This window comes from Mesoplodon bidens (genome assembly GCF_964165515.1).
Source record: "Mesoplodon bidens genome assembly, chromosome: 7".
Lineage (NCBI taxonomy): Eukaryota > Metazoa > Chordata > Mammalia > Artiodactyla > Ziphiidae > Mesoplodon > Mesoplodon bidens.
In genome coordinates, this window is record NC_138164.1 from 9,555,495 (window position 1) to 9,580,258 (window position 24,764).

The 24,764-nt window shown below is 46.0% G+C and overlaps 1 protein-coding gene across 5 annotated transcripts in view; it reads right to left on the reverse strand.

The window, feature by feature from the left end:
• Positions 1 to 24,764, reverse strand: part of GRAMD1B (GRAM domain containing 1B) — a gene marked incomplete at its 5' end in the record, with an annotated part of 165,757 nt that overhangs the window by 50,415 nt on the left and 90,578 nt on the right. The window contains one exon of one of the 5 annotated variants that reach the window (XM_081239913.1): positions 9,840 to 9,998. The exons of 2 other annotated variants lie outside the window; for them this stretch is intronic. Coding sequence is in view for 1 of the 3 variants with exons in the window: in XM_081239910.1 (XP_081096036.1) it covers positions 9,724 to 9,767 (44 nt within the window). Of the gene's footprint in view, positions 1 to 8,262; positions 8,314 to 9,723; positions 9,999 to 24,764 lie in introns of those variants that run through there. 2 more of the 5 variants (XM_081239910.1, XM_081239912.1) reach the window with 2 other exon arrangements.

The following is a 24,764-nucleotide window of genomic DNA, read 5'->3' on the forward strand; positions in this document are numbered from 1 at the left end:
CCCCAGTGTTCCTCATTTAAGTTAACTTGTTTGCTTGCAGCAAAGTTACCCAGTGTTCCTCATTTAAGTTAACTTGTTTGCTTGCAGCAAAGTTAACTGTTTCTGCCCCAGGGATTGCAAGATATGTACCTGTCGCCCCACCCCCAGAGGCTCCTTTCTGGCTCTCAGGCCACTGTGGGTTCCGGCCCTGGCTCATTCCCAATCAGACCCCCTCCTTCCCACCCCTGGACACCACGTTCACTCTATGGTTTGCCCTGAGTCCAGCTCTGCCATGACCTGGATGATCAAACGTACGGCTGTCACAACTTCAGTGCCCCATACTGGTAATTTTTAAAAGGCTACCTAATACATTCCAGCGCACCCCACCCTAACAGAAAGAGCATTTAATTAGAAATTCAGAAAGCCAGTTTCAAATGAAACGTTTGTTTGCTGAAGGCCTGCTTGGGCTCTGCAGGGTCAGGATTAATTGCCAGTGTGCAGTGTAAGCAGGCTCAGCATTGAGTCCCAGCTTTGCCACTTGCTGTGTGACCCCGGCCTCTAAGCCTTATTTTTCTCATCAGACAAATGAGAGATACTAATACCTATCTCAGAGGATTGTTGTGTTAAGTGAAATAACGTAAGTGAAATCTTCAGTGCAGTGCCCGATACGTAATGAATGATCAATAACTATTTCTGAGCTGCTGTTATTAAGAAGGTTTTTGCTCCTCTCTGTAAAAAGTGGAATAATTATCCTTGCCCTTTTTCCTCAGAGGGTTACATGGACATGCTTTGAATGCTCCCAAACATTACTTCCCATAGGGGGGACCAAATCTACATGGGGTGCTCTTTTGAAGTGCAAAATCCCAGCCCCACCCCCACTCAATAAATGACAATTTCCAGGGGATGGTCTTATGAATCCGCATTTTCAACAAGCACCATAGCTCATTCTGATGCACCCCAAAATTTGAGAACCAGTGTTCCCAAGGACTAAACCATATAAGGATCAAGGGATCAGTGACCGTATCTGCCCCAGATGACAGAAACCTGCTTATAAGTCTCTTGAGTGCATCAGCTGTTCAGTGTCCGCCGGGTGGGTGGACTCGCGGTAACAGAAAGTCAGTTGAGCTTGTCAGAGGAAGTGCCGATGGAAGAGACCCCAGGGTTGCTGGGCTTGAAGGTGTGGTTCTCAAGGTAATACTACGACTCAGCACACCTTCTTTTGGTGCAGGAGCCTGACACTTATCATTAGATCCCGCGCCCACAGCCGTATTACAAACACCGCTCCCCTCCCTGCCTTTAGTAGCATCTAGTTAAAGCTGATTCCAATATTGAGCGCTTCCTAATTCCTAACAGCTGACTATTCTGTTATCTAGCTATGCCCCCCCATCCCCATGCCAATGCTGAAGTTTCATCAGTAATCCTCCTCAGCTCTTTATAATAGCACTGCAAATATCCATGCAAATTAGCCAGCTCCACTTTGAATTTTCCCATAGCACATGTTCCAGTGTCTGAGACAGGATGGCCATAGGTGTATTTGCATAATAGTTGCATGAAATTTACATGCTTCCTGCAAATGCCTCCATTAGATCTGTCCACCTAAACTGGTTCCAAATTCAGAGCTGACGAGGATTCCCTGAAGATGGTTGTTTTTCGATCCCTCTCTGTATTCCTGCTTGTCACTTAGCGTCTCTGTACCCATAAATCCACAGCACGGTAGATGGGAAGGGCAGACCCAACCAGAGGAGGAAAAATAGCCCAGATCACAAATCCCAGCTGGGCCCCAAATCCCCCTTGGGCCCGCCTCCTTGGAGAGCAAAATACCAAGTCATTTAGAAAAAAAAATTTCCCAGGCCTGCTTCAGGTCTTGTTATGATGTCCTGGAGCTCCAGGTCTTGGCCCCCTTTACCCATGAAAATAAAACCGCAGTCTCAGGTCCCCAAGGGATGACTGTTGCAGAGAAAGAGTCAGAGTCCCCTTACTGTTATGGATGGAAGCACAGGCCCAGGGAGATGATGTGACTGTCCACCAAGGGGTTAACAGGCAGCTCACAGGCAGCTCAGCAGTGTAAGTCTCAGTAGCTTTTTTCCCCCATGCTTTTTAGGATACTGGATGGGGTGGGGTTTTGAAAGGACGGAAAAATGTACCACTGTTCCTCCTAAGAGGAGCTCCTGGGGACCATGTATAGAACTCACTCTTTGAGAGCCTATCACTTAGAATCTAAACCTGGCAACAACTCTGCCATCGGGTCCAATTCCTTCTCTTAGGGAGAAAAAGCCAACTGTGCTTTTTGTGTCAAACTGTGATTACCTGGTTGAAGAAAGGGGCCACACAGCTTCTGAAGAGATGCCTTTTTGTTGCTGCTGGGGTTTTTTGTTGGTTTGTTTATAGCATAGAGGTTCTCTTCCCAACTTATGCTAAAGCAGGTCTCTCTCAGCCTGGTCCCAGCATGCCACACTTTGGCCTGGATATAGCATCGTGTTGCATTTCAGCAAAGGGCAGGGAAGGAGAGGAATCCTGGGATAATGCCTTTCTTTCCTAACACAGTTCATAGAGCGCAACTGCAGAGCCTGACACTGAGCAGGCCTCCCTCCACTGCTGAAAGAGCAAGATTTAGACAGAGATGGACATCTCGCTCCCTCTCTTCTGTTCTAGTAACTTGCTGAAATGCCCCGGGGGCTTTCCAAGTTGGGACTTTGGGTGAAATATACACAGTGTTCAGGGAAACGTTCTGTCTGAAATTTGGAACCAAGAAGGTGGAACTAAACTGTTGCCAGGTCAGACCATGGGCAGAGACACCTTACAAATGGAAGCCTGACAATTCTCCAGACTCATATATCTGGCCACTGGTCATCCAAACGTTGGTTCACAGGGTCCACATGGCCCAGGCCCCACCCTCCCTCTGCACTCTGTCCCTCATTGGTCTCCATCTCTGTAGATATTGTGTAGATCATTCAGGGCACTTCTTATGGCCAATAAGTTCCACGGACCCATTCTTCCTTCCCTATCTTGTTCAAGTACCTATGGAAAGCTAATTTTTTTTTAATCTTACAAAGGGAATGAAAGGTGGCAGAGCCCCTCCAAAACATCTGCAGCCAGCTGGCTAATTTAATACCTTCTAGGTACATACCAGATACATTCTCATTAGGGAGCTACTTAAGCCCGGAAGGAATTACTTGTGGGGAAAGTCTTAGCAGTGACTTCAGTTGTTGATGAACTTATTAACTGAGCAATTCATAAAAGGGCAAGGTACCTGGAAAGCGTCTGGCCAAGGAGAAAGGCAGAAGAACATCAGTTACCCTACTACTGGCATTCTTGGTCCAGAGAGGTGATGGGTGAAGACAGGGCTGGAGGGCGGGCAAAGGTTGTCTGCCTTTCCAACACAAGCCAAGGAGAGATGGCGCATCACAATGGCTGCAGCCTCCATCCACCCTACTCCCCCACTCCCTGGCTTTCCTACAGCTTCTGTTCAGCCTAGAGTTTGGAATTCAATCCAGGAACAGGCATGACAAACACTATTTTTCATTTCCATGGAGACCAGGGCCCGCAATAGAACCAAGACTCCATGCCTGAAATGCCAAAACAGCCTGACCCACTTTTTCTCCTTCCTACAAAAACAAAATAAGTTTGTTTGGGTCCTGCCGGAGCTGAGGGAGAAGCCGGGGCTCCAGTTATCTCTATGGACATTTCGAAGAGGAACAAATGAAGATAACCTTTGAAAACTCTGATGACGCTACAGAACCAGTGTCAGACGTCAAAGGCAGACGTGAACTGTTTTGCGCAAAGGGTTCACAGGCCGCACCAAATCCATCCTGTGTCCTTGTCCCAACCTTCTGGAGGGATGGACTTAATGACTAGCAATCCAGCTCCTGGGATCTAAACTCAGGGATCTGTTTCCTCAACTTTCCCTTGTACCACTTTCTCCCTCACTCTATTCTGGCCTCCTGGGACCTTTCTGTTCCTCCAACACACCAAGTTCACCCCTGCCACAGAACTCTCACTCTGGAGTTTTGACTTTTGATTCCTTTTCAACTTTTCGCTCAAAGTTCAAATGTCACCTCCCCCAGGCAGCCTGTCTCGAAGGGCCACGGCATCTAATGCAGCCTCCCCGTCTCCAGGCCATCTCTATCACTTCGTGCCATTTCCCCCCTTCACGGCACTTATCAGGAGCTGAAGTAGTCTTATTGTTTGTTGTTGAGTTGCTTACGCTAGATTGAACGCTCCATGGGGGCCGGGGCCTTGTCTATTGTGTGGTTCCCCAGTGCCTCTAGCTCAGTGACTGGGGATCACAGATACGTATTGCATGAATAAAGGAATGCAGTCATTTTAAAGCCACCGTTCAGCCACTCCGTTAGATATTTCTTTCTTAAGCCTGCCCCAAATCTGCCTTCTTATAACAGCCCATTGGTTCTTGTTCTGACTTCTGTATCCATGAAAACTAAAATGTGACATCACTTCCAGACTTTGCTGGCCTGATCACTTTGTCTAGACGTAAGTGTACATGTTTGAGTTTAAATAGTGAGCTGTTTTGTGCCCTTGAGAAAAGTCACTTTATCTTTCTATATACTTGTGTTCCTTGCCTCCTGGATGCTCACAACCTAGCTTACTAGGATGACTGGAGGAAGCTAAAAACAAACAGACAGAAAACCCAACTAATTAGACAGTGCATCCCCAAAGTAAAGGGCTTCCTATAATTTGCTCATGGAGGGAAAAAGGGGGTTAGAAGTAGGAAGTCAGTTTCCAGCTAAGGAACTGCATCCTGTTTCTAAAGTCTGTCCTGTCCACGAGGCAAAGACAAGGGATGAGAATACAAATTGCTGGTATTCACATCTTCAGCTAGTCCCCACTTCCACAGGGCTAGGAGGATAAAGACTTAACATGAAGCTGAAGATGCTGAAATTAAACACAGGAACTTACTGGTGGTGTACAATTTCCTTTCTCTGAGTTTGTTCACAACAGGACAAACACCTAACATTTGGGAAACAGTCCTGCCGGATTCACAGGCAGTGTTGACCGAACTGCTCTCTGACAGTCTGTAGTCTGGAAGGGGTCTTAGTGGTCATGTAATCTCACCTCCCACTGGACACAGGAATTTCCTCTTTGAGGCCCTATCAATAGCCACGTCCCCCCACCCCCACTTCAGGTTTCCTAGGAGAGGGCACCCATTAGGTGGCCCCACATGTGTTGGAACAGCTCCAAAGGGACTTAATTTTAAGCGCCATGCTCCTTACTTCTCCACGATTCTCAGTGATCATTCTGCATCCAGCTCTCTCTGAGCTACCCAGTTAAGCTGACCTTGTGGACTGGATGTCATTAAACAAGCATTTACTGAACACCTAGTTTGTGTCTCCTACCATGTGATACGTATTCATCCTGAGGGCCCCACAGGGCAGCGACTGTGTCGTGGTTCTTTGTAGATACGCAAGGAGTACATACACAGTACTAAACATGCTGGGCACACAATAGGGTCTTTACACTTTTACACTTGACTCACTATCAATCTCAGTCAAATCTAAGTACAGTCTACCCGAAGTATTTCAGAAGCCTCAACACTCAGGAAAACAGGACCTTGTGAAAGTGGAAAGGTGCCAAGCTATTCCAGGAAGCCCCTTCCTTGAAGGAGATTTCTAATCCACTGGGGGGCCACAAATCACCAGAACAAGGCAGGGAGGAGTTCAACTGAATAGAACGTCCAGCTTCTTCTAAGTTTGCACCACAAGGACCCCTCCCCCATCCCACGCAAGAGAAATGTTACTACTAGAACTGAAAGGAACTTGTGCAGGATCCATCCGTCCGTCCGTCCATCCATCCATCCATCTAACAAACAGCTGAAGAGAACATGCTCCAGATAATGCTCTAGGCATTAGGGAAACAGGCTTTACCTCTAAGGAACCCACCGTCTATGAGACAGACAGACATGTAATTAACCCTGCGGTTAAGACCTACTTGGATTCAGTCAAACAGTTCCCCTCAACACCTGTCAAGGGACCTGGGCAGTCCCGACTCGGCCCCTTCGCTGTGTATGATCTGGGGGCAAACCCCTCCTCCCTGAGCTTCGGCTTTCGTTATGCAAGAAGAGTGAGTGTGAATATATCTTAAGCCCCCCACAGAGACAGAGACGTGAGAGGGGGTGACATAGAGCATATAAAGGACACACCGTGAACTACTGAGAACAGCGGCTTCTCTGAGACACAGGGACCCAGATCTACATCTGGCAAAGGATCCAGGAGCAAGATCTAGGCAGTCTGGACCCCTAGTTAACTCAGCATCAGCAGCGTTCCCTCTCGTCAGGGCCACGCCATCTCAGGCACCAGAGGCCGCTGCCGTGCTGTCAGGAGAAAGTTCCCAGCCAGGCAGGCAGGCTAAGGGGTGTGCAGGGTGCATATAGGTGGATGGGGGTAAACAGCAGCATTGGGTGCACCCTTCCCTCCCGTCTCTCCTCCCCAACCTCGCCGTTTGAGCCAAGTGTATGGTTCATCCCCTCCAGAACCTATGGATTCAAACCCAGTTCTGACTCACTTTCTGCCAGAGATCAAACAGAAACAGGCTGAAGAATAACCATTATGTTAAAATCATAGAAATTTTAGAACGAAGAGGTCTGTAAGAGGGGTCGGCCAATCTGCCCGGTTGCAAGCAGATACCTATGTCACCCAAGAGAGGCTGTACCCTCATTTAAAATATACTCAGAGTACAAAATTCCAGGGCTTCCACCTCTGATCCTTCTGATCGTCTTCTGCTACCATCAGCAAGTTCTTTATGACTAAAAAAAAAAAAACAAAAAAACCTGCTAGAATTCCTTTGGGTGGAATGAATCTAATGCCTCAAACCTATTTTTAGAAGTTTAAAATCATTTCTCCTACATCTCCACCTAATCTTTGTTTAGAGTCTACCTCAAGTGACAGAGAGATAATTAAAGGATGATGTAACTCACTTCACCTTAGGACAACTCTTCTTATTTTAAGCTCAATCTGTTTCCTGTGGCTTCCCACCAAAGGTCCTATATCTATCTACCCGCTTGGCAGGTGTAGAATAAATCTCACTCCTCTTCCACATGGCGCTTTTGACGTGGCTCTCAGGCTCCCTCAGTCTTTTCTTCTCCAGACTTGCTGGTCCCTCTGGCCATCCCTCACACAGCATGACTATGGATCCCTTAGCCACTGGGCTCACTCTCCTCTGAACGAATTCCAGTTCATCTCAATCCCCCTTAAACTGTGGAGCCCAGAAATGGCTGTAGGATGGAAAAGAAGTGCTCTGATGACCTCAGAATAGAGCAGAACCATCACTCCATGTACTCTGGAAATCAGAATGCAAACATATATTTTTGGAGACATATTCTGAATCAGAGGAATCTGGAATTAGTCACTCTTCTCTTATGAGTCTCTGGCTACAGCCTCCAGGCTAAGGAGAGCGCGTGCACGTGTAACGTATGTATGCATCCCTACAAGGGACCCGCCCCGCCCCCACCATTCCTTCCCCCAACCAGACAAACCCACGTTCCCGTGGGACAAAGAAGAACCCACTCAGTCCTCAGCCCAACTCAGGTGATACTACAATTCGGAACGTTTATATGCATATTTCCAGGCCAGATACAAAACCACAGCCCTTAAGAGATTCTGGAGGTGTCATGTCCTTAGCAAATATCTTCCCTCCTTCTAGTCCAAACATTTGCTCCTTGGACCCTTACTGCCTGACTTACAGAAAAGATGAGGTTCCGCCTGGCTGGCCGAGAGCAATACTGTGAGGTTCTGTGTGAGGCCATTAGGAAAACTGAATCCAGCCCTGTGTCATCTGTCACCGGAATAAAAGGGTGCGTGTGTGCGAACACGTGCACAGTGAAGGCTGCTCACGCCCTTCACACCTTCTTAAGGAGGTCTCAGGTGATTATCAGGCCGCTCAAATCAGGACTAATTCACGGGTCAGCAAACTACGACCCACAGGCCAAATCCGGCCTACCACCCGTTTTTGTGTGACCCACAAGCTAAAAATGGTTCTTACATTTTTAAACGGTTGGGAAAAAAAAAAAGAAAAGAATGTCTTGTGACATGTGAAAATTATATGAAAGGGAAATTTCAGAGTCCATAAATAAAGTTTTATTGGGAAAACAGCCACGTGCGTTCATCCTTATACGTCTGTGGCTGCTTCCGCTGTACGAAACATTACAAGAGAGATGGCTTGGCCCACAAAGCCCAAAGTATTCACTCTCTGGCCCCTTACCGAAACAGCTAGCAAACCCTAGTCCCACAAAATGTGTGACCTTGAAAGGTCTGTTCTGTGAGTCTGCCTCACCTCCGTCAAGTTGAAGAGGAGGGTACCTGTGTCCCACCGACAAGGCACCTGTGCTTGACGACTCCACAGTGGAAGGAATGGGCTGCAGGCTGCCTGCCGCCTGCAGAAGACATGTGTAGGGCCAGGAAAGAGAGGAGGGGTTTTCTTCCAGGTAGGATGACAGAGGCTCCCACTCCTTCATTCTCTCCCCACGGGGTACTACCGTCCATGGCCTTGACACTGACACTCTCCTGCCAACGGCAGCTCCCCAGAACGTCCCTTCCTCTTCCCTTCTTCCAAAGCCAGCTCTTTCCAGCCCATCCCGAACTTTGCTAACCTATGGAGTGCGGTCCAAGGCAAAGGAGAAAAGCATGCCCACCTTAAGGCTGCCGGGAGAGGAGTGGCGGGACGCAGAGGGGGCCGGGCAGTGTCCACAGAAGCGATCTGCTAACAAGTGTCAGAGAAAGTCAAGAGGCAAAGATCCCTTTCCCCAGCCCTGGCTGGGTGCTTGGCTGAGTCCCCAGGGAGACAGAGCTTCAAGTCCTCCCCTACCCTCCACTTACCTAAATTAAGCAAATAACTAACAATACAAGGAGGCGTGGGGGAGTAAGGCCCCCCCGCCACTGGGTACCTATTTTCTGAAAACACATGGCAAATCTCTGAGCCAAATGCTGGCTAAGCCAAAGAATAAACAAATCCCTTTCTTTCCCTGAGACGGGAGCTACTGACTTCCCCTCTGGTGCCCTCCTCCCGCTAGCTGGACCCATCCACCCGTCCCAGGGCTCTTCCCTGCAGGAGGAGCCGGATCTGTCTACATCTGAGAGGGTGGCCTGCCTTCTAACCCTCCAGCCCGCCGCCCCTCCCTTGCTAACCACTGCTCTGGTCACCTCTCCCCCACCAGGGGCAGCCCAGAGCTAAGTCGGTGGGTGGAGAACAGGAGCACATGGCCTGTCCACACCTCCCCCAGAAGCTCCGGCCAGCTCTCCATGACGCACCGCTAATGCAACCCTCTGCCCTCTTTTCTCCAAGTTCGGGGACCCCGAGTAAGTCTTGCTGGCCAAGGGGACCCCACCAGCCTCAACCCAACCCCTCCCTCCACCAGCAGGCCCACCCTCCAGTGCTCCAAAGCTCAGCTCGGGCAGTGCTACTATGGGGGCAGTGTTACTCCAACGGAGGTGAGGAAGGGGGAGAGACAACAGCCAGGGAGGAAAACGAATGTGGCATCTCTGCAGCATGATGTCACGCTGGCTGCTTTCAGACAACAGAAGCAAACAACATGGACTCCGGATTTACTGAGCCGGGAAAGGTTTGTGTTCTCCGCAGCTCCAGCCGCCTGCGCCAGCTGGAAAAAGCACACAGCCAGATAAGACAGGTCCCCCACCCGACCCCTGCATAGGCGCCCCTTCCAAAAAAATGCCTGGAGAAAACAAAGATGGACTGACATATACACACACACAAGCGTCAGCACGAGTGAGCACTAACCTGGCAGCCATTGGGAAGGTAGTGGAGCGCAGGGCAGAGCTCATTCATTCATGCACTGGGCAGTGGGGGGAGGGGGCGGGGAGCGGGGGGCCCTGAGGATGCCGGAGGGCACGCACCTCCATGACCATCCCACAGCCCTGTGGCTAACGGCGGGGGCAGGGCTCTCACAAGCTGGGTGAGCTTCCTTTCTCTGCTGTTTCGAAACGCTCTGGAATTCTAAGCGTGACTCCCCTTGAATTTCTTCCCCCCACCTCCCCTGCGGCCCGGTGCTTGGTGTGGTCGTGCGGCCACGCCGAGCCCCTGTCTCCCGGCCCTCACTCCTTTTCTCTCTCTCCCTCGGACTCCCTCCCAGACAGCTGTTCCCGAGCTCCTGCACGCACGCGCATAGCGCACAGACACACTCAGACACGCACCCCTCTGGCGCGCAGACACACTCGCACACACGCACGCAGACACGCGCACGCACACCCCGCCGCCTGCCGCTTTACATAATGCAACTCTTTGGTGCACAGTCAGCTTGCCAGCTCTCAATTATTCATGCCGTCCTGGAGGACAGGGCCACTGGGGCGACGAGCGTTATTTCCTCTCCATCCCCAAATCTGACAAAACACAGGATGATGCCCCTGAGAGACTTTGCTCCCTTCGCTGCCACCAGTTATTTCCCAGGTGTTGCCTATTAGGTCAACCTGTATCAAGGAGGTGATGCTAAATCAAAACACAAGTGCCTGGCTCAGAATAGAGCCTTGCACCTTTCAAAGGATGACAGCTGCTCTTACTGCCTGAGCCTCAGCAACAGAGGAAAGGAGGAAGGCGTCACTGGAGACCACAGTCTTTAACAGAAAATGGCAACGGCCTCTTCAGGGCAGCCTCCCCGACTTCCAAGGCAGCAGACCGTGATACCTGCAGGTCAGACCCTTAACAGGTAAAACACTTACATTCATGACAAAGCACAGGCATCTGAGTTTTCAAACTCTAAGCAGCACCTCCAAAAATTGGTTTTTTTTTCCCTGTCCATCCACGAGAACGTAGCACTAGTACTGAAACAGCCCCCAGATGAATGTTCTTTCAGATGAGGCGTATTCTATTCAGCAAGGATATTAATGAATACTGTGAAAGTCATTCACAGCTTACAAAGCACTTTCACTCACATTAATTCATTTGATTTCCACAACAATCATATACATAGGCCTTGTTACGACAACTAACGTAAGCATGCTGAGCCCTGGAAAGGTGGAGGGTCCCCACGGCAAGAAAGGTTGAGCTGGGAATCCAGATCACCTGACCTGAAATCCCATGACACCCCAAGTATGACTGTGAGAATTTTGAGTACCACCGTCATCTTTTGAGAGGAGAAGCAAAGGAACCCCAAACCTGGGCCCAAAACAACAAAAACAATGGTGACGGTTAGCTCAGTGTTTCTCGAACTTTAATCAGTTGAGGATCTTGTTAAACCACAGATTCTGATGTAGTTAGTATCTGTGGGAGGGATGGAGGGCCCAAGAGTTGGCCTTTCTATCAAACTCCCAGGCGATGTCCATGTTGCTATTCCATGGACCACACTTTGAGTAGCAAAGTGTTGGTTTACGCATTCTCACTCTTTGGATGTCCCTAAAGGGCAGAGTTTTGTCTGCCTGCTGCAGCTGCACAGGATAACATGCTGAAGGTGAATAATAACTATAATTCATCAACGCCACCTGTGTCCTGCTCACCAGACTCAGGCTGGGAGCTAATACTTCTTGGGCATCTGTTGGCAAAAAGTCTCACTCTATGATTGCCAAGCCCTACAGGTTCATCAAGAAAGGTCTTTCTGGGCTTCCCTGGTGGCGCAGTGGTTGAGAGTCCACCTGCCGATGCAGGGGACATGGGTTCGTGCCCCGGTCCAGGAAGATCCCACGTGCCGCGGAGCGGCTGGGCCCGTGAGCCATGGCCACTGAGCCTGCACGTCCGGAGCCTGTGCTCCGCAACGGGAGAGGCCACAACAGTGAGAGGCCCGCGTACCACAAAAAAAAAAAAAAAAAAAAAAGTCTTTCTAGGATTGTTTCTACCTGCAACCAGTTGAGAGAATAGCAGCCTCATGGTGTTTAGGAGACACCTAGGTTTGGTAACTGTCCCACCTCAGTTACCTAGAGGGATTTCAGCGCCACAGAAAGGTGTGCTGGCGACGCCCAGGGACGCAAGCACTGCCCCAGTCCTACCCGCCCCCGCTTGTCTGGTCAAGTCCCACCTCTTCTGAAATGATGACCTTGCTGTGGACCACCCACCCACCTCCCCTTCTGTTACTCCAGGGAAAGATCTCGGACTTCGGGGGTCAGATCTGCATTCAAAGCTATGCTTTGCCGCTTTCTGGTTCTGTGGCTCCAAGTTGCGCTGCCACCCCCTTCTCAGATGCAGTTTGTTCATCTGAAAAAGCCAAAAATAGGTATTTCCTCTCTTACAGGGCTGAAAAAAATGGAAGACTAAAATAAAGGTATGAAAAAGCACCCAGGAGAAGCTGGCTACATCCTCCACCTCTGAGCTTCTAACTGTGGTACAGGATTTAGACCTTAATTGTAGATTCTGTTGTTCATTCTGTTGGTTTTATCTCCCTATGAAGATTGTAGGAAACTACCTTCATGTCCCTCCAACTCTTAGGAGTACTGGGTACAGCACAGGTATCTGTAAAAATCCTTGCACTGACTGTCCCGTCCTCCATTAAGACAGTAAACAAAAGGGCTGGTGGGCCCGAGCCCTTGTCTTGCCTTCTCCATCCACTTACTCTGTGACTTTGGACAAATCATACTGACTTTTTGGAGGCTTTGCTTCTTCCGCTATAAAATGCACAGATTTCACCTTTCTTCTGAAACAGCTCTACATAGCCCGATAGTATCAGTATCTTCATGATTTAGATTGACAGCAATGGGTTAAAAGGGCAAACACAGAGATCAGACAAACCTGACTTCAAAAGCTGGTTCTCTCAATTACACTAAGTCCCCTACATACGAACCTTCAAGTTGTGAACTTTTAAAGGTGGAAAACGTGCCCATGTATGCTAGCTGTTGTACTGTACTATGGTACTTTTCAAGGTACTGTACTGTTAAGATTAAAAATGTTTTCACTGTTGTGTTTGTTTTTTATGTATTATTTGTGTGAAAAGTAGTATAAACCTATTACAGTACAGTACTATATAGCCGACTGTGTTAGTTGGATACCTAGGCTAACTTTGTTGGACTTACGAACAAATTGGACTTAGGAACACGCTCTTGGAACAGAACACGTTTGTATGTAGGGGACTTACTGTACTAATTTTGTGACCCTTGAAGTTAGCCTCTGGCTTCAGACTTTAAATTCTTTAAGTAGTCACAAAAATAACAGAATATTACTGGATTGTGTGAGGATTAAGAGAGATAAATACAAATAACAAGCTTTTCACTGTATCTGACACAGTGTCTATCCAATAAATGAAAATTATTATCAGTACTGATTTAAAAAATAGCTATTTTTTAAAAACACAACAAAAGATATCTTCTAGTGGTGAGACAGGCATTCCGAAGCCTTCAGTTGAGTCTGGATCTAAGAAAGATCTCAGTTCCTAAAGATGCATGTGGTATGTGCATGATATTTCCTCAGTTTCCAAAATGTTCTTTGCCTGCTCCTCCCAAATTGGACCTCATTAAATAATAAGAAAGTTACAGGGGCTTCCCTGGTGGCGCAGTGGTTAAAAATCTGCCTGCCAATGCAGGGGACACGGGTTCGAGCCCTGGTCCGGGAAGATCCCACGTGCCTCGGAGCAACTAAGCCCGTGCGCCACAACTACTGAGCCTGCGCTCTAGAGCCCATGAGCCACAACCACTGAAGCCCCTGAGCCTAGAGCCCGTGTTCTGCAACAAGAGAAGCCACCACAATGAGAAGCCCACGCACCGCAACGAAGAGTAGCCCCCGCTCGCCGCAACTAGATAAAGCCCGTGCCCGGCAACGAAGGCCCAACGCAGCCAAAAATTAAACACAATAAAACAAACAAAAAACAGAAATAGAGTACTTTCTACACGCAGTGCAATTCGCTAAGTCTCTGATGTGAATGGTCTCGTTTAATTCTACCAGCAATGGTAAGAAACAGGTACTCATCATCCCGGCTTTTCCGATGAACGAAAACCATGAGAAAGAGGGTTTAATAACCTTCCTATAGTATATGGTTAATAAGCAGTTGAGCATGTTTCTGAAACCCAGACCCCCTTAGCCGAGTCCTACTCTTAACCATTAATTGTGTATGAAAAGAAGGCTACTGACTCGTCATGAGGAGGGAAGGGGCCTTTTCAAACTCGCCCTGTTTACAGATTGCACTGTTCGCCTCATCCTTCCTGAAAGGCACAGAGCAAACTCCGAAGAGGCTGGCTGAGCCTCAGAGCGCTCGCTGTGGCCAGAACAGAGCTGACCGGACAGATGAACTCCTGGTCCCGGACTCCATCTCCGCGTTCCAACGGCTGGGCTATCTGCTGCCTAAATTCCCAAGCTGCTTTTCTGTAAACGAATTTAGGAAATTGAGGTAAAAGTAGTTATCTTTTTCTGAATTAAACCCTTCCCGTAGAGATATGGAAAACTGACATTAGTTTCTATTTTTGAAAGGAAAAGAGGTTTCTGAGAGTCTTGTGCAGTATCAAAAGCACTTTCCAAAGAGCACCCTGGAGGATTTGGGGAAGAAAAAGAAGTTAATGTATACCTGCAAATCCAATTGAACCAAATGGTCCCATTCAACCCAATCCCATTCAATGCCATGTTATAAAAAGAAGGTCGGTGTCTACACAGCATCTTGTTCACCTCAAGTGCTTAACAAGTGTTGTGGACAAGAATGGGAGGTAGGGATGATAAAAGATAAGGTCTTATCTTTGAATCCTACTCCCATCCCGACAAAAACAAAAGAATTTTTACATAGCAAATACTTCAAAGATTTTAACTAGATCTGAATTTGTTGAATTATGGGGAATGATAGGCAAAAGTGAACCTGACTCTATCACGACCATCATCCAAAGCACAAGTGCTTTTCTGAAGCATAAGCATCTAGGAGATTCCTGAAGTGTGTGGGGTAAGTCAAAGGAGGAAAAGGAACAAAGATCTAACACCTCCTGAGACTCGACCATGTGCTAGTCACGTATTTTACTTTATCATATATTTACTTGTAAAACTTTTATCTAATCAAACAAATGAAGAAACTGAGTATAGAAGCCTCTCCTTACCCAAGGTCACACTAGTATTTCTAAAATCCGTGTTTGCACCACACCATGCTATTTCCATAAATAAACACCTACTAAGGAAAAAGGCACTTCCCAGGTCACTGGCATGTAATCATAACCAGTTACTATCATAATACCGCATTTAGTCCTCAACCCAACCCTGCAAGGTAAGTTCTATCCTTCCTATTTACTTAGGCCAGCTATCCATTCATTGCCCCTCAGCTCCAAATCCACCCTTCTCTGCCTCGCCTTGTGATGCTGGAGCTGTGCCCTGTGAGCGGTTCACCAGCCTCCTGGGAGCATCACTGGAATCCCATGGGTGGTTTTCGGTTTATGTGCCCCACCCCGCAGCGTCTCAGGAACTTTCTGTGCCATATACTGGGCAACAGCCACTGCCCTCCAGAATGAGCTCTGAATCTTAGCCCTGTGTAAGGGGCCACCCTTACAAAGTTGTTCCTGGGGTAGTGGCTGCTCCCTGCCTCTGTTAGTCCTGTATTCCTTAGAGTCTGCTGCACTCGTTCACCCTTGTTAATGATTCTTCACATTAAACTTTCCCTGTTCAACTTACTGGTATGCTGTCATTCTCCCGACGGATGCTCCCTCATATATTACTACTCTACAGGGTGGAGCAAAAAGCAGCTTGGGGGAGTAATATACCATCCTTGCCCTTGAGTTATTCAGTCAGAAGAAAATGGCGAAAAGCATCTAGAGCACTCGATGAGCCAGACAGATTTTATACATTTAATACGCACTCCCTCATGTAATCCTCACATCAACCCTCCTTTACAGATGAGGAAACGGAGATATCTCAGAGATTAAATAATTTCCCCAGATGACACAGTGGACAGAGAAACCAGAGTTTCTGACCCCACAGTCCATTCTCAGCCATGCCATGCTACAATGCTGCCACCATCAGCTGGCTGCAGTCCAAGAGGGAAAGGGGTGCAAGGAGGCAGAAGTGGGACACAGAAACACAACAGTCTTTCATGAAGTTTGGAAGAGCAAAAAGAAGTTAAGTTGTTGTCCAGAGAGGTCCACCTGTCTCCGAAGAATTTAAGATATGAGAAGGGACCATTAAAGGTCTTTTAAGTCAGTCTCTTAGTGTAAGGGACTTGGTGTACCCTGGTCATCAGGTACTCGGGAGACCCTATTAAATATCTCTTTCAGAATTAATGCTTATCCATGCTTTATAAACCATTAATGTAGGAGAACTGATGGTCCACAGATTTCCACTCTGCCATCTCTGGGTCCCAAACCCAGACTTTAATCCACGGAACCTGGGTCAGGGGTTCCGAATAGGTATATTGATTACCTCTGACCCAGCTGTAACCCAAGACATCTCATGAATACTGCAACTCTCACATGAGGAGCAGTGATGTCTACATAATTAAAACCTGAAGCAAGAAATGGCCGGAAGGGTGGGAAGAGAGGGATGAGGATTCAGATAGCTCTAACACCAATCCCCCGCTATGGTAAACCAACACTGCCACTAAAACAATGCCCACCCGTTAGGTCAAACTTTAGTAGAATAAAACCTTTCCCTAGAGCCAAATGCAGCCCACTAGGATAAAAAGACCTATCCCCTAGCCCACTGGGAAGAGAATTGGCTGGGGATGGGGATCCTTCTATATATTAGTCAAAGCCCGCATCACCATGCCTGCCAACACTCTCTACCAATTTTCTTATAACCCGATCCAAATAGAATAACTGACTCCTAAGTATCTCCTTTTTCAAAAATGTTCCTGACCATCAGTCCTAGATTTTCAGCCAGGATCAATTTTAAACACCCTGAATGGTCTATGCCAGTGATTTCCAAACTTTACTACACCTAGTAGTTTTTACATATCCCAATGCCTGGTCACACCCTGTACCCGATTAAATCAGAGTGTCTGGCGGGGGTGTGGGTGTGGGTGAGAGCTAGGCTTTGGTATTTTTTTTTTAACATTTATTTATTTATTTTTGGTTGTGTTGGGTCTTCGTTGCTGTGTGTGGGCTTTCTCTAGTAGCAGCAAGTGGGGGCTACTCTTTGTTGCGGTGTGCGGGCTTCTCATCGTGGTGGCTTCTCTTTGTTGCAGAGCATGCACTCGAAGCGCACGGGCTTCAGTAGTTGTGGCACGTGGGCTCAGTAGTTGTGGTGCACGGGCTTAGTTGCTCCGTGGCATGTGGGATCTTAGTTTCCCGACCAGGGATCAAACCCACGCCCCCTGCAGTGGAAGCGCAGCGGAGTCTTAACCACTGAACGGCCAGGGAAGTCCCTCATTTAATCTTATTATTCCAGTTTCACAGAAGAGAAATTGAGTCAAGAGACTATAAGTGCATCTACAAGTTTATTCAGGACACCTGTGAGACTTCAACAAATTTGAAAAGATCAAGTCATCCCATGTTATCTTTTCCCTGATCTTTGGGTTTTAATTTAACACAATTACCTTTGCTCTATTCTTTTGATTTAGAAAACTGCTCTCTCTACACGAAAAGACATCATGTACATGTTTGGTGACATTCTGAAACACACTGAAAAACAGAATGAAAATCCCTCCATTTCCTAGATCTTCAGAATGAGAGTGAGTGCTCAGTGGCCATGGCAAAAATCTACACAAGAAAGCAGGCACTAGAAATTGGTTCAAGATGGCGGAGTAGAAGGACGTGGTCTCACTCCCTCTTGCAAGAACACCAGAATCACAACTAACTGCTGAACAATCATCAACAGGAAGACACTGGAACTCACCAAAAAAGATACCCCACATCCAAGACAAAGGAGAAGCCACAATGAGACGGTACGAGGGGCACAATCACAATAAAATCAAATCCCATAACCGCTGGGTGGGTGACTCACAAACTGGAGAACACTTATACCACTGAAGTATACCCACTGGAGTGAAGGTTCTGAGCCCCACATCAGGCTTCCCAATCTGGGGGCCCGGCAATGGGAGGAGGAATTCCTGGAGAATCAGACTTTGAAGGCTAGCGGGATTTGATTGCAGGACTTTGACAGGACTGGGGGAAACAGAGACTCCACTCTTGGAGGGCACACACAAAGCAGTGTGCTCATCAGGACGCAAGGGAAGGAGCAGTGACCCTATAGGAGACTGAACCAGACCTACCTGCTAGTGTTGGAGGGTCTCCTGCAGAGGCGGGGGTGGCTGTGTGTCACCGTGAGGACAAGGACACTGGCAGCAGAAGTTCTGGGAAGTACTCCTTGGCATGAGCCCTCCCAGAGTCTGCCATTAGCCCCACCAAAGGCTCCAGTGTTGGGTCGCCTCAGGCCAAACTACCAACAGGGAGGAAACCCAGCCCCACCCATCAGCAGACAAGTGGATTAAAGTTTTACTGAGCTCTGCCCACCAAAGCAACAACCAGCTCTACCTACCACCAGTTCCTCCAATCAGGAAACGTGCACAACAAGCCTCTTAGATAGCCTCATCCACCAGAGGGCAGACAGCAGAAGGAAGAAGAACTACAATCCTGCAGCCTGTGGAACAAAAACCACATTCACAGAAAGATAGACAAGATGAAAAGGCAGAAGGCTATGTACCAGATGAAGGAACAAGATAAAACCCCAGAAAAACAACTAAATGAAGTGGAGATAGGCAACCTTCCAGAAAAAGAATTCAGAATAATGACAGTGAAGATGATCCAGGACCTCGGAAAAAGAATGGAGGCAAAGATCAAGAAGATGCAAGAAATGTCTAACAAAGATCCAAAAGAATTAAAGAGCAAACAAACAGAGAACAACAACACAATACTGAAATGAAAAATATACCAGAAGGAATCAATAGCGGAATAACTGAGGCAGAAGAACGGATAAGTGACCTGGAAGACAGAATAGTGGAATTCACTGCTGCAGAACAGGATAAAGAAAAAAGAATGAAAAGAAAACGAAGACAGCCTAAGGGACCTCTGGGACAACATTAAATGCAACAACATTCGCATTATAGGAGTCCCAGAAGGAGAAGAGAGAGAGAAAGAACCTGAGAAAATATCTGAGGAGATTACAGTTGAGAATTTCCCTAACATGGGAAACATGGGAAATAGCCACCCAAGTCCACGAAGTGCAGAGAGTCCCATACAGGATAAACCCAAGGAGAAACATGCCAAGACACATGGTAATCAAATTGGCAAAAATTAAAGACAAAGAAAAATTAATGAAAGCAGCAGGGAAAAATGACAAATAACATACAAGGGAACCCCCATAAGGTTAACAGCTGATTTCTCAGCAGAAACTCTACAAGCCAGAAGGGAGTGGCATGATATATTTAAGTGATTAAGGGAAGAACTTACAACCAAGATTACTCTACCTGGCAAGGATCTCATTCAGATCTGATGGAGAAATCAAAAGCTTTACAGACAAGCAAAAGCTAAGAGAATTCAGCACCACCAAACCAGCTCTACAACAAATGCTAAAGGAACTTCTCTAAGTGGAAAACACAAGAGAAGAAAAGGACCTACAAAAACAAACCCAAGACAATTAAGAAAATGATCATAGGAACATACATATCGATAATTACCTTAAATGTGAATGGATTTAATGCTCCAACCAAAAGACAGAGGCTCGCTGAATGGATACAAAAACAAGACCCATATATATGCTGTCTACAAGAGACCCACTTCAGGCCTAGGGACACATACAAACTTAAAGTGAGGGGATGCAAAAATATATTCCATGCAAATGGAAATCAAAAGAAAGCCTGAGTAGCAATACTCATATCAGATAAAATAGACTTTAAAATAAAGAATGTTATAAGAGACAAGGAAAGACACTACATAATGATCAAGGGATCAATCCAGGAAGAAGATATAACAATTATAAATTTCTATGCACCCAACATAGGAGCACCTCAATACATAAGGCAACTGCTAACAGCTATAAAAGAGGAAATCAACAGTAATGCAATAATAGTGGGGGACTTTAACACCTCACTTACACCAATGGACAGATCATCCAAACAGAAAATTAACAAGGAAACACAAGCTTTAAATGACACAACAGACCAGATAGATTTAATTGATATTTATAGGACATTCCATCCAAAAACAGCAGATTACACTTTCTTCTCAAGTGCATATGGAACATTCTCCAGGATAGATCACATCTTGGGTCACAAATCAAGCCTCAGTAAATTTAAGAAAATTGAAATCATATCAAGCATCTTTTCTGACACAATGCTATGAGATTAGAAATCAATTACAGGGAAAAAAACGTAAAAAACACAAACACATGGAGGCTAAACAACACGTTACTAAATAACCAAGAGATCACTGAAGAAATCAAAGAGGAAATCAAAAAATACCTAGAGACAAATTACAATGAAAACACGATGATCCAAAACCTATGGGATGCAGCAAAAGCAGTTCTAAGAGGGAAGTTTATAGCTATACAAGCCTACCTCAAGAAACAAGAAAAATCTCAAATAAACAATCTAACCTTACACCTAAAGGAACTAGAGAAAGAAGAACAAACAAAACCCAAAGTTAGTAGAAGGAAGGAAATCATAAAGATCAGAGCAGAAATAAATGAAATAGAAACAAAGAAAACAGTAGCAACGATCAATGAAACTAAAAGCTGGTTCTTTGAGAAGATAAACAAAATCGATAAACCATTAGCTAGACTCATCAAGAAAAAGAGGGAGAGGACTCAAATCAATAAAATTAGACATGAAAAAGGAGAAGTTACAACAGACACAGCAGAAACACAAAGCATCCTAAGAGACTACTACAAGCAACACTATGCCAATAAAATGGACAACCTAGAAGAGGTGGACAAATTCTTAGAAAGGTATAACCTTCTAAGACTGAACCAGGAAGAAACAGAAAATATGAACAGACCAATCACAAGTAATGAAAGTGAAACTGTGGTTAGAAATCTTCCAACAAACAAAAGTCCAGGACCAGATGGCTTCACAGGTGAATTCTATCAAACATTTAGAGAAGAGCTAACACCCATCCTTCTCAAACTCTTCCAAAAAATTGCAGAGGAAGGAACACTCCCAAACTCATTCTATGAGACCACCATCACCCTGATACCAAAACCAGACAAAGATACTACAAAAAAAGAAAATTACAGACAATATCACTGATGAATATAGATGCAAAAATCCTCAACAAACTACTAGCAAACAGAATCCAACAACACATTAAAAGGATCATACACCATGATCAAGTGGGATTTATCCCAGGGACGCAAGGATTCTTCAATATACGCAGATCAATCAATGTGATACACCATATTAACAAACTGAAGAATAAAAACCATATGATCATCTCAATAGATGCAGAAAAAGCTTTTTGACAAAATTCAACACCCATTTACAATAAAAACTCTCCAGAAAGTGGGCATAGAGGGAACCCACCTCAACATAATAAAGGCCATATACGACAAACCCACAGCAAACATCATTCTCAATGGTGAAAAACTGAAAGCATTTCCTCTAAGATCAGGAACAAGACAAGGATGTCCACTCTTGCCACTATTATTCAACATAGTTTTGGAAGTCCTAGCCATGGCAATCAGAGGAGAAAAAGAAATAAAAGGAATACAAATTGGAAAAGAAGAAGTAAAACGGTCACTGTTTGCAGATGACATGATACTATACACAGAGAATCCTAAAGATGCCACTAGAAAACTACTAGAGCTAATCAATGAATTCGGTAAAGTTGCAGGATACAAAATTAATGCACAGAAATCTCTTGCATTCCTATACACTAATGATGAAAAAACTGAAAGAGAAATTAAGGAAACACTCCCATTTACCATTGCAACAAAAAGAATACAATACCTAGGAATAAACCTACCTAGGGAGACAAAAGACCTGTATGCAGAAAACTATAAGACACTGTTGAAATTAAAGATGATACCAACAGGTGGAGAGATACACCATGTTCTTGGATTGGAAGAATCAATATTGTGAAAATGACTATACTACCCCATGCAATCTACAGATTCAGTGCAATCCCTATCAAATTACCAATGGCATTTTTTTTTTTACAGAATTAGAACCAAAAAATCTTAAAATTTGTGTGGAGACACAAAAGACCCCGAATAGCCAAAGCAGTCTTGAGGGAAAAAAATAGAGCTGGAGGAATCAGACTCCCTGACTTCAGACTATACTACCAATCTACAGTAATCAAGATAATATGGTATTGGCACAAAAACAGGAATACAGATCAATGGAACAGGATAGAAAGCCCAGAGATAAACCCAGGCACCCATGGTCAACTAATCTATGACAAAGGAGGCAAGGATATACAATGGAGAAAAGACAGTCTCTTCAATAAGTGATGCTTGGAAACTGGACAGCTACATGTAAAAGAATGAAATTAGAACACTCCCTAACACCATACACACACACAAAAAAAACCTCAAAATGGATTAGAGACCTAAATGTAAGACCGGACATTATAAAACTCTTAAAGGAAAACATAGGAAGAACACTCTTTGACAAAACTGACAGCAAGATCTTTTTTGATCCACCTCCTAGAGTAATGGAAATAAAAAGAAAAATAAACAAATGGGACCTAATGAAACTTAAAAGCTTTTGTAAAGCAAAGGAAACTACAAACAAGACGAAAAGACAACCCTCAGAATGGGAGAAAATATTTGCAAACGAATCAACGGACAAAGGATTAATCTCCAAAATATATAAACAGCTCATGCAGCTCAATATTAAAAAAAAACAAACAACCCAATCAGAAAATGGGCAGAAGACCTAAATAGACATTTCTCCAAAGAGGACATACAGATGGCCAAGAGGCACATGAAAAGCTGCTCAACATCACTAATTATCAGAGAAATGCAAATCAAAACCACAATGAGGTATCACCTCACACCAGTTAGAATGGGCATCATCAGAAAATCTACAAACAACAAATGCTGGAGAGGGTGTGGAGAAGAGGGAACCCTCTTGCACTGTTGGTGGGAATGTAAATTGATACAGCCACTATGGAGAACAGTATGGAGGTTCCTTACAAAACTAAAAATAGAATTACCATATGACCCAGCAGTCCCACTCACTACTGGGCATATACCCAGAGAAAACCATAATTCAAAAAGACACATGCGGGGCTTCCCTGGTGGCGCAGTGGTTGAGAGTCCGCCTGCTGATGCAGGGGACACGGGTTCGTGCCCCGGTCTGGGAGGATCCCACATGCCGCAGAGCGGCTGGGCCCGTGAGCCATGGCTGCTGAGCCTGCGCGTCCGGAGCCTGTGCTCTGCAAGGGGAGAGGCCACAACAGTGAGAGGCCCGCCTACCGCAAAAAAAAAAAAAAAAAAAAAAGACACATGCACCCCAATGTTCATTGCAACACTGTTTGCAATAGCCAGTTCATGGAAGCCACCTAAATACCCATTGACAGACGAATGGATAAAGAAGATGTGGTACATATACACAATGCAATATTACTCAGCCATAAAAAGGAACGAAATTGGGTTATTTGTAGAGATGTGGATGGATCTAGAGACTGTCATACAGAGTGAAGTAAGTCAGAAAGAGTAAAACAAATATCTTATATTAACGCATATATGTGGAACCTAGAAAAATGGTACAGATGAACCAGTTTGCAGGGCAGAAATAGAGACACAGATGTAGAGAACAAACGTATGGACGCCAAGGGGGGAAAGCGGCGGGGGACTGGGTGTGTGTGTGCCTGATGAATTGGGAGGTTGGGATTCACATGTATACACTGATGTGTATAAAATGGATGACTAATAAGAACCTGCTGTATAAAAAAAGAAAGAAGGGGGCTTCCCTGGTGGCGCAGTGGTTGAGAGTCCGCCTGCCGATGCAGGGGACACGGGTTCGTGCCCCGGTCTGGGAGGATCCCACATGCCGCGGAGCAGCTGGGTCCATGAGCCATGGCCACTGAGCCTGTGCGTCCGGAGCCTGTGCTCCGCAACGGGAAGAGGCCACAATAGTGAGAGGCCCGCGTACCACAAAAAAGAAAAAAAAAAAAAAAAAAAAAGAAAAGAAAGAAGATAAAATTCAAAAAAAAAAAGAAAGCAGGCACTAAAGTGCTGTACCCCAGAGAGAAAGCCCAGACCCCAACATGTACCAGAACATTACACCTCATATGTGGAAAGGATCGGGGGCAAGGACCTGGAGTTGATGCCTGGGAGGAAAAAGATGGGATTGAGGAAAATGAAGATAGTCTATGGTCATGATTCAGTGGGGGAAGCAGGTGGTAAGAGGAGTCTGTGTGGAGCCCAGGGAGCACTGAGGAGTTAAAGTAGAAAAAGAAAAAGTGAGGAGGCTGACAAATGGGATCCGCAGCTCAAGGAAACGACCCAGTCTCACTGAAAAGGGACCATCCTAAGGCAAGTCTGTCCTCTTTCCAGGCGATCATAACTGCCCAAGCCGGAAGGCCCTGAATGGAGAAACTGTCAGCAGGGTAGCTACAAGTGGGGCTGGAGACCTTTAAAACCTGGGCACAGAGCTAAGCTAATTACTTCATCATGCAAATGAAAGTAGGTTAACTTGCCCACAACCCCAGCGTTAACATGGAAGAGGATTAAGTAATAATACACCTGCTCTATGAGAGGGTGATTGTGAGGAAGAAGAGATGTAAGGCCAAGTGCGACGTCCTTGACTCTGAGACATGTGCAAGGACGTTATAGTGAAGCAGCTACCTCAGTGCACTGCTCCCTTCCACAGCGAGGCACTCATCTCCCTGTAGTAAGAGCTGCTGATGGGTCACACCGTAGCTCCTCTTGGGGCCCTGCCCTTGACCAAAGAGAGCAGCCTCACTGGAGAGTATGCCCCCTCCCTGAGGACAGACCACCCCTAATGGCTAGTCCCTCGGGAATACGAAACCTGCCCCTTTGGGGATAACTTTTTTGGGAACCTT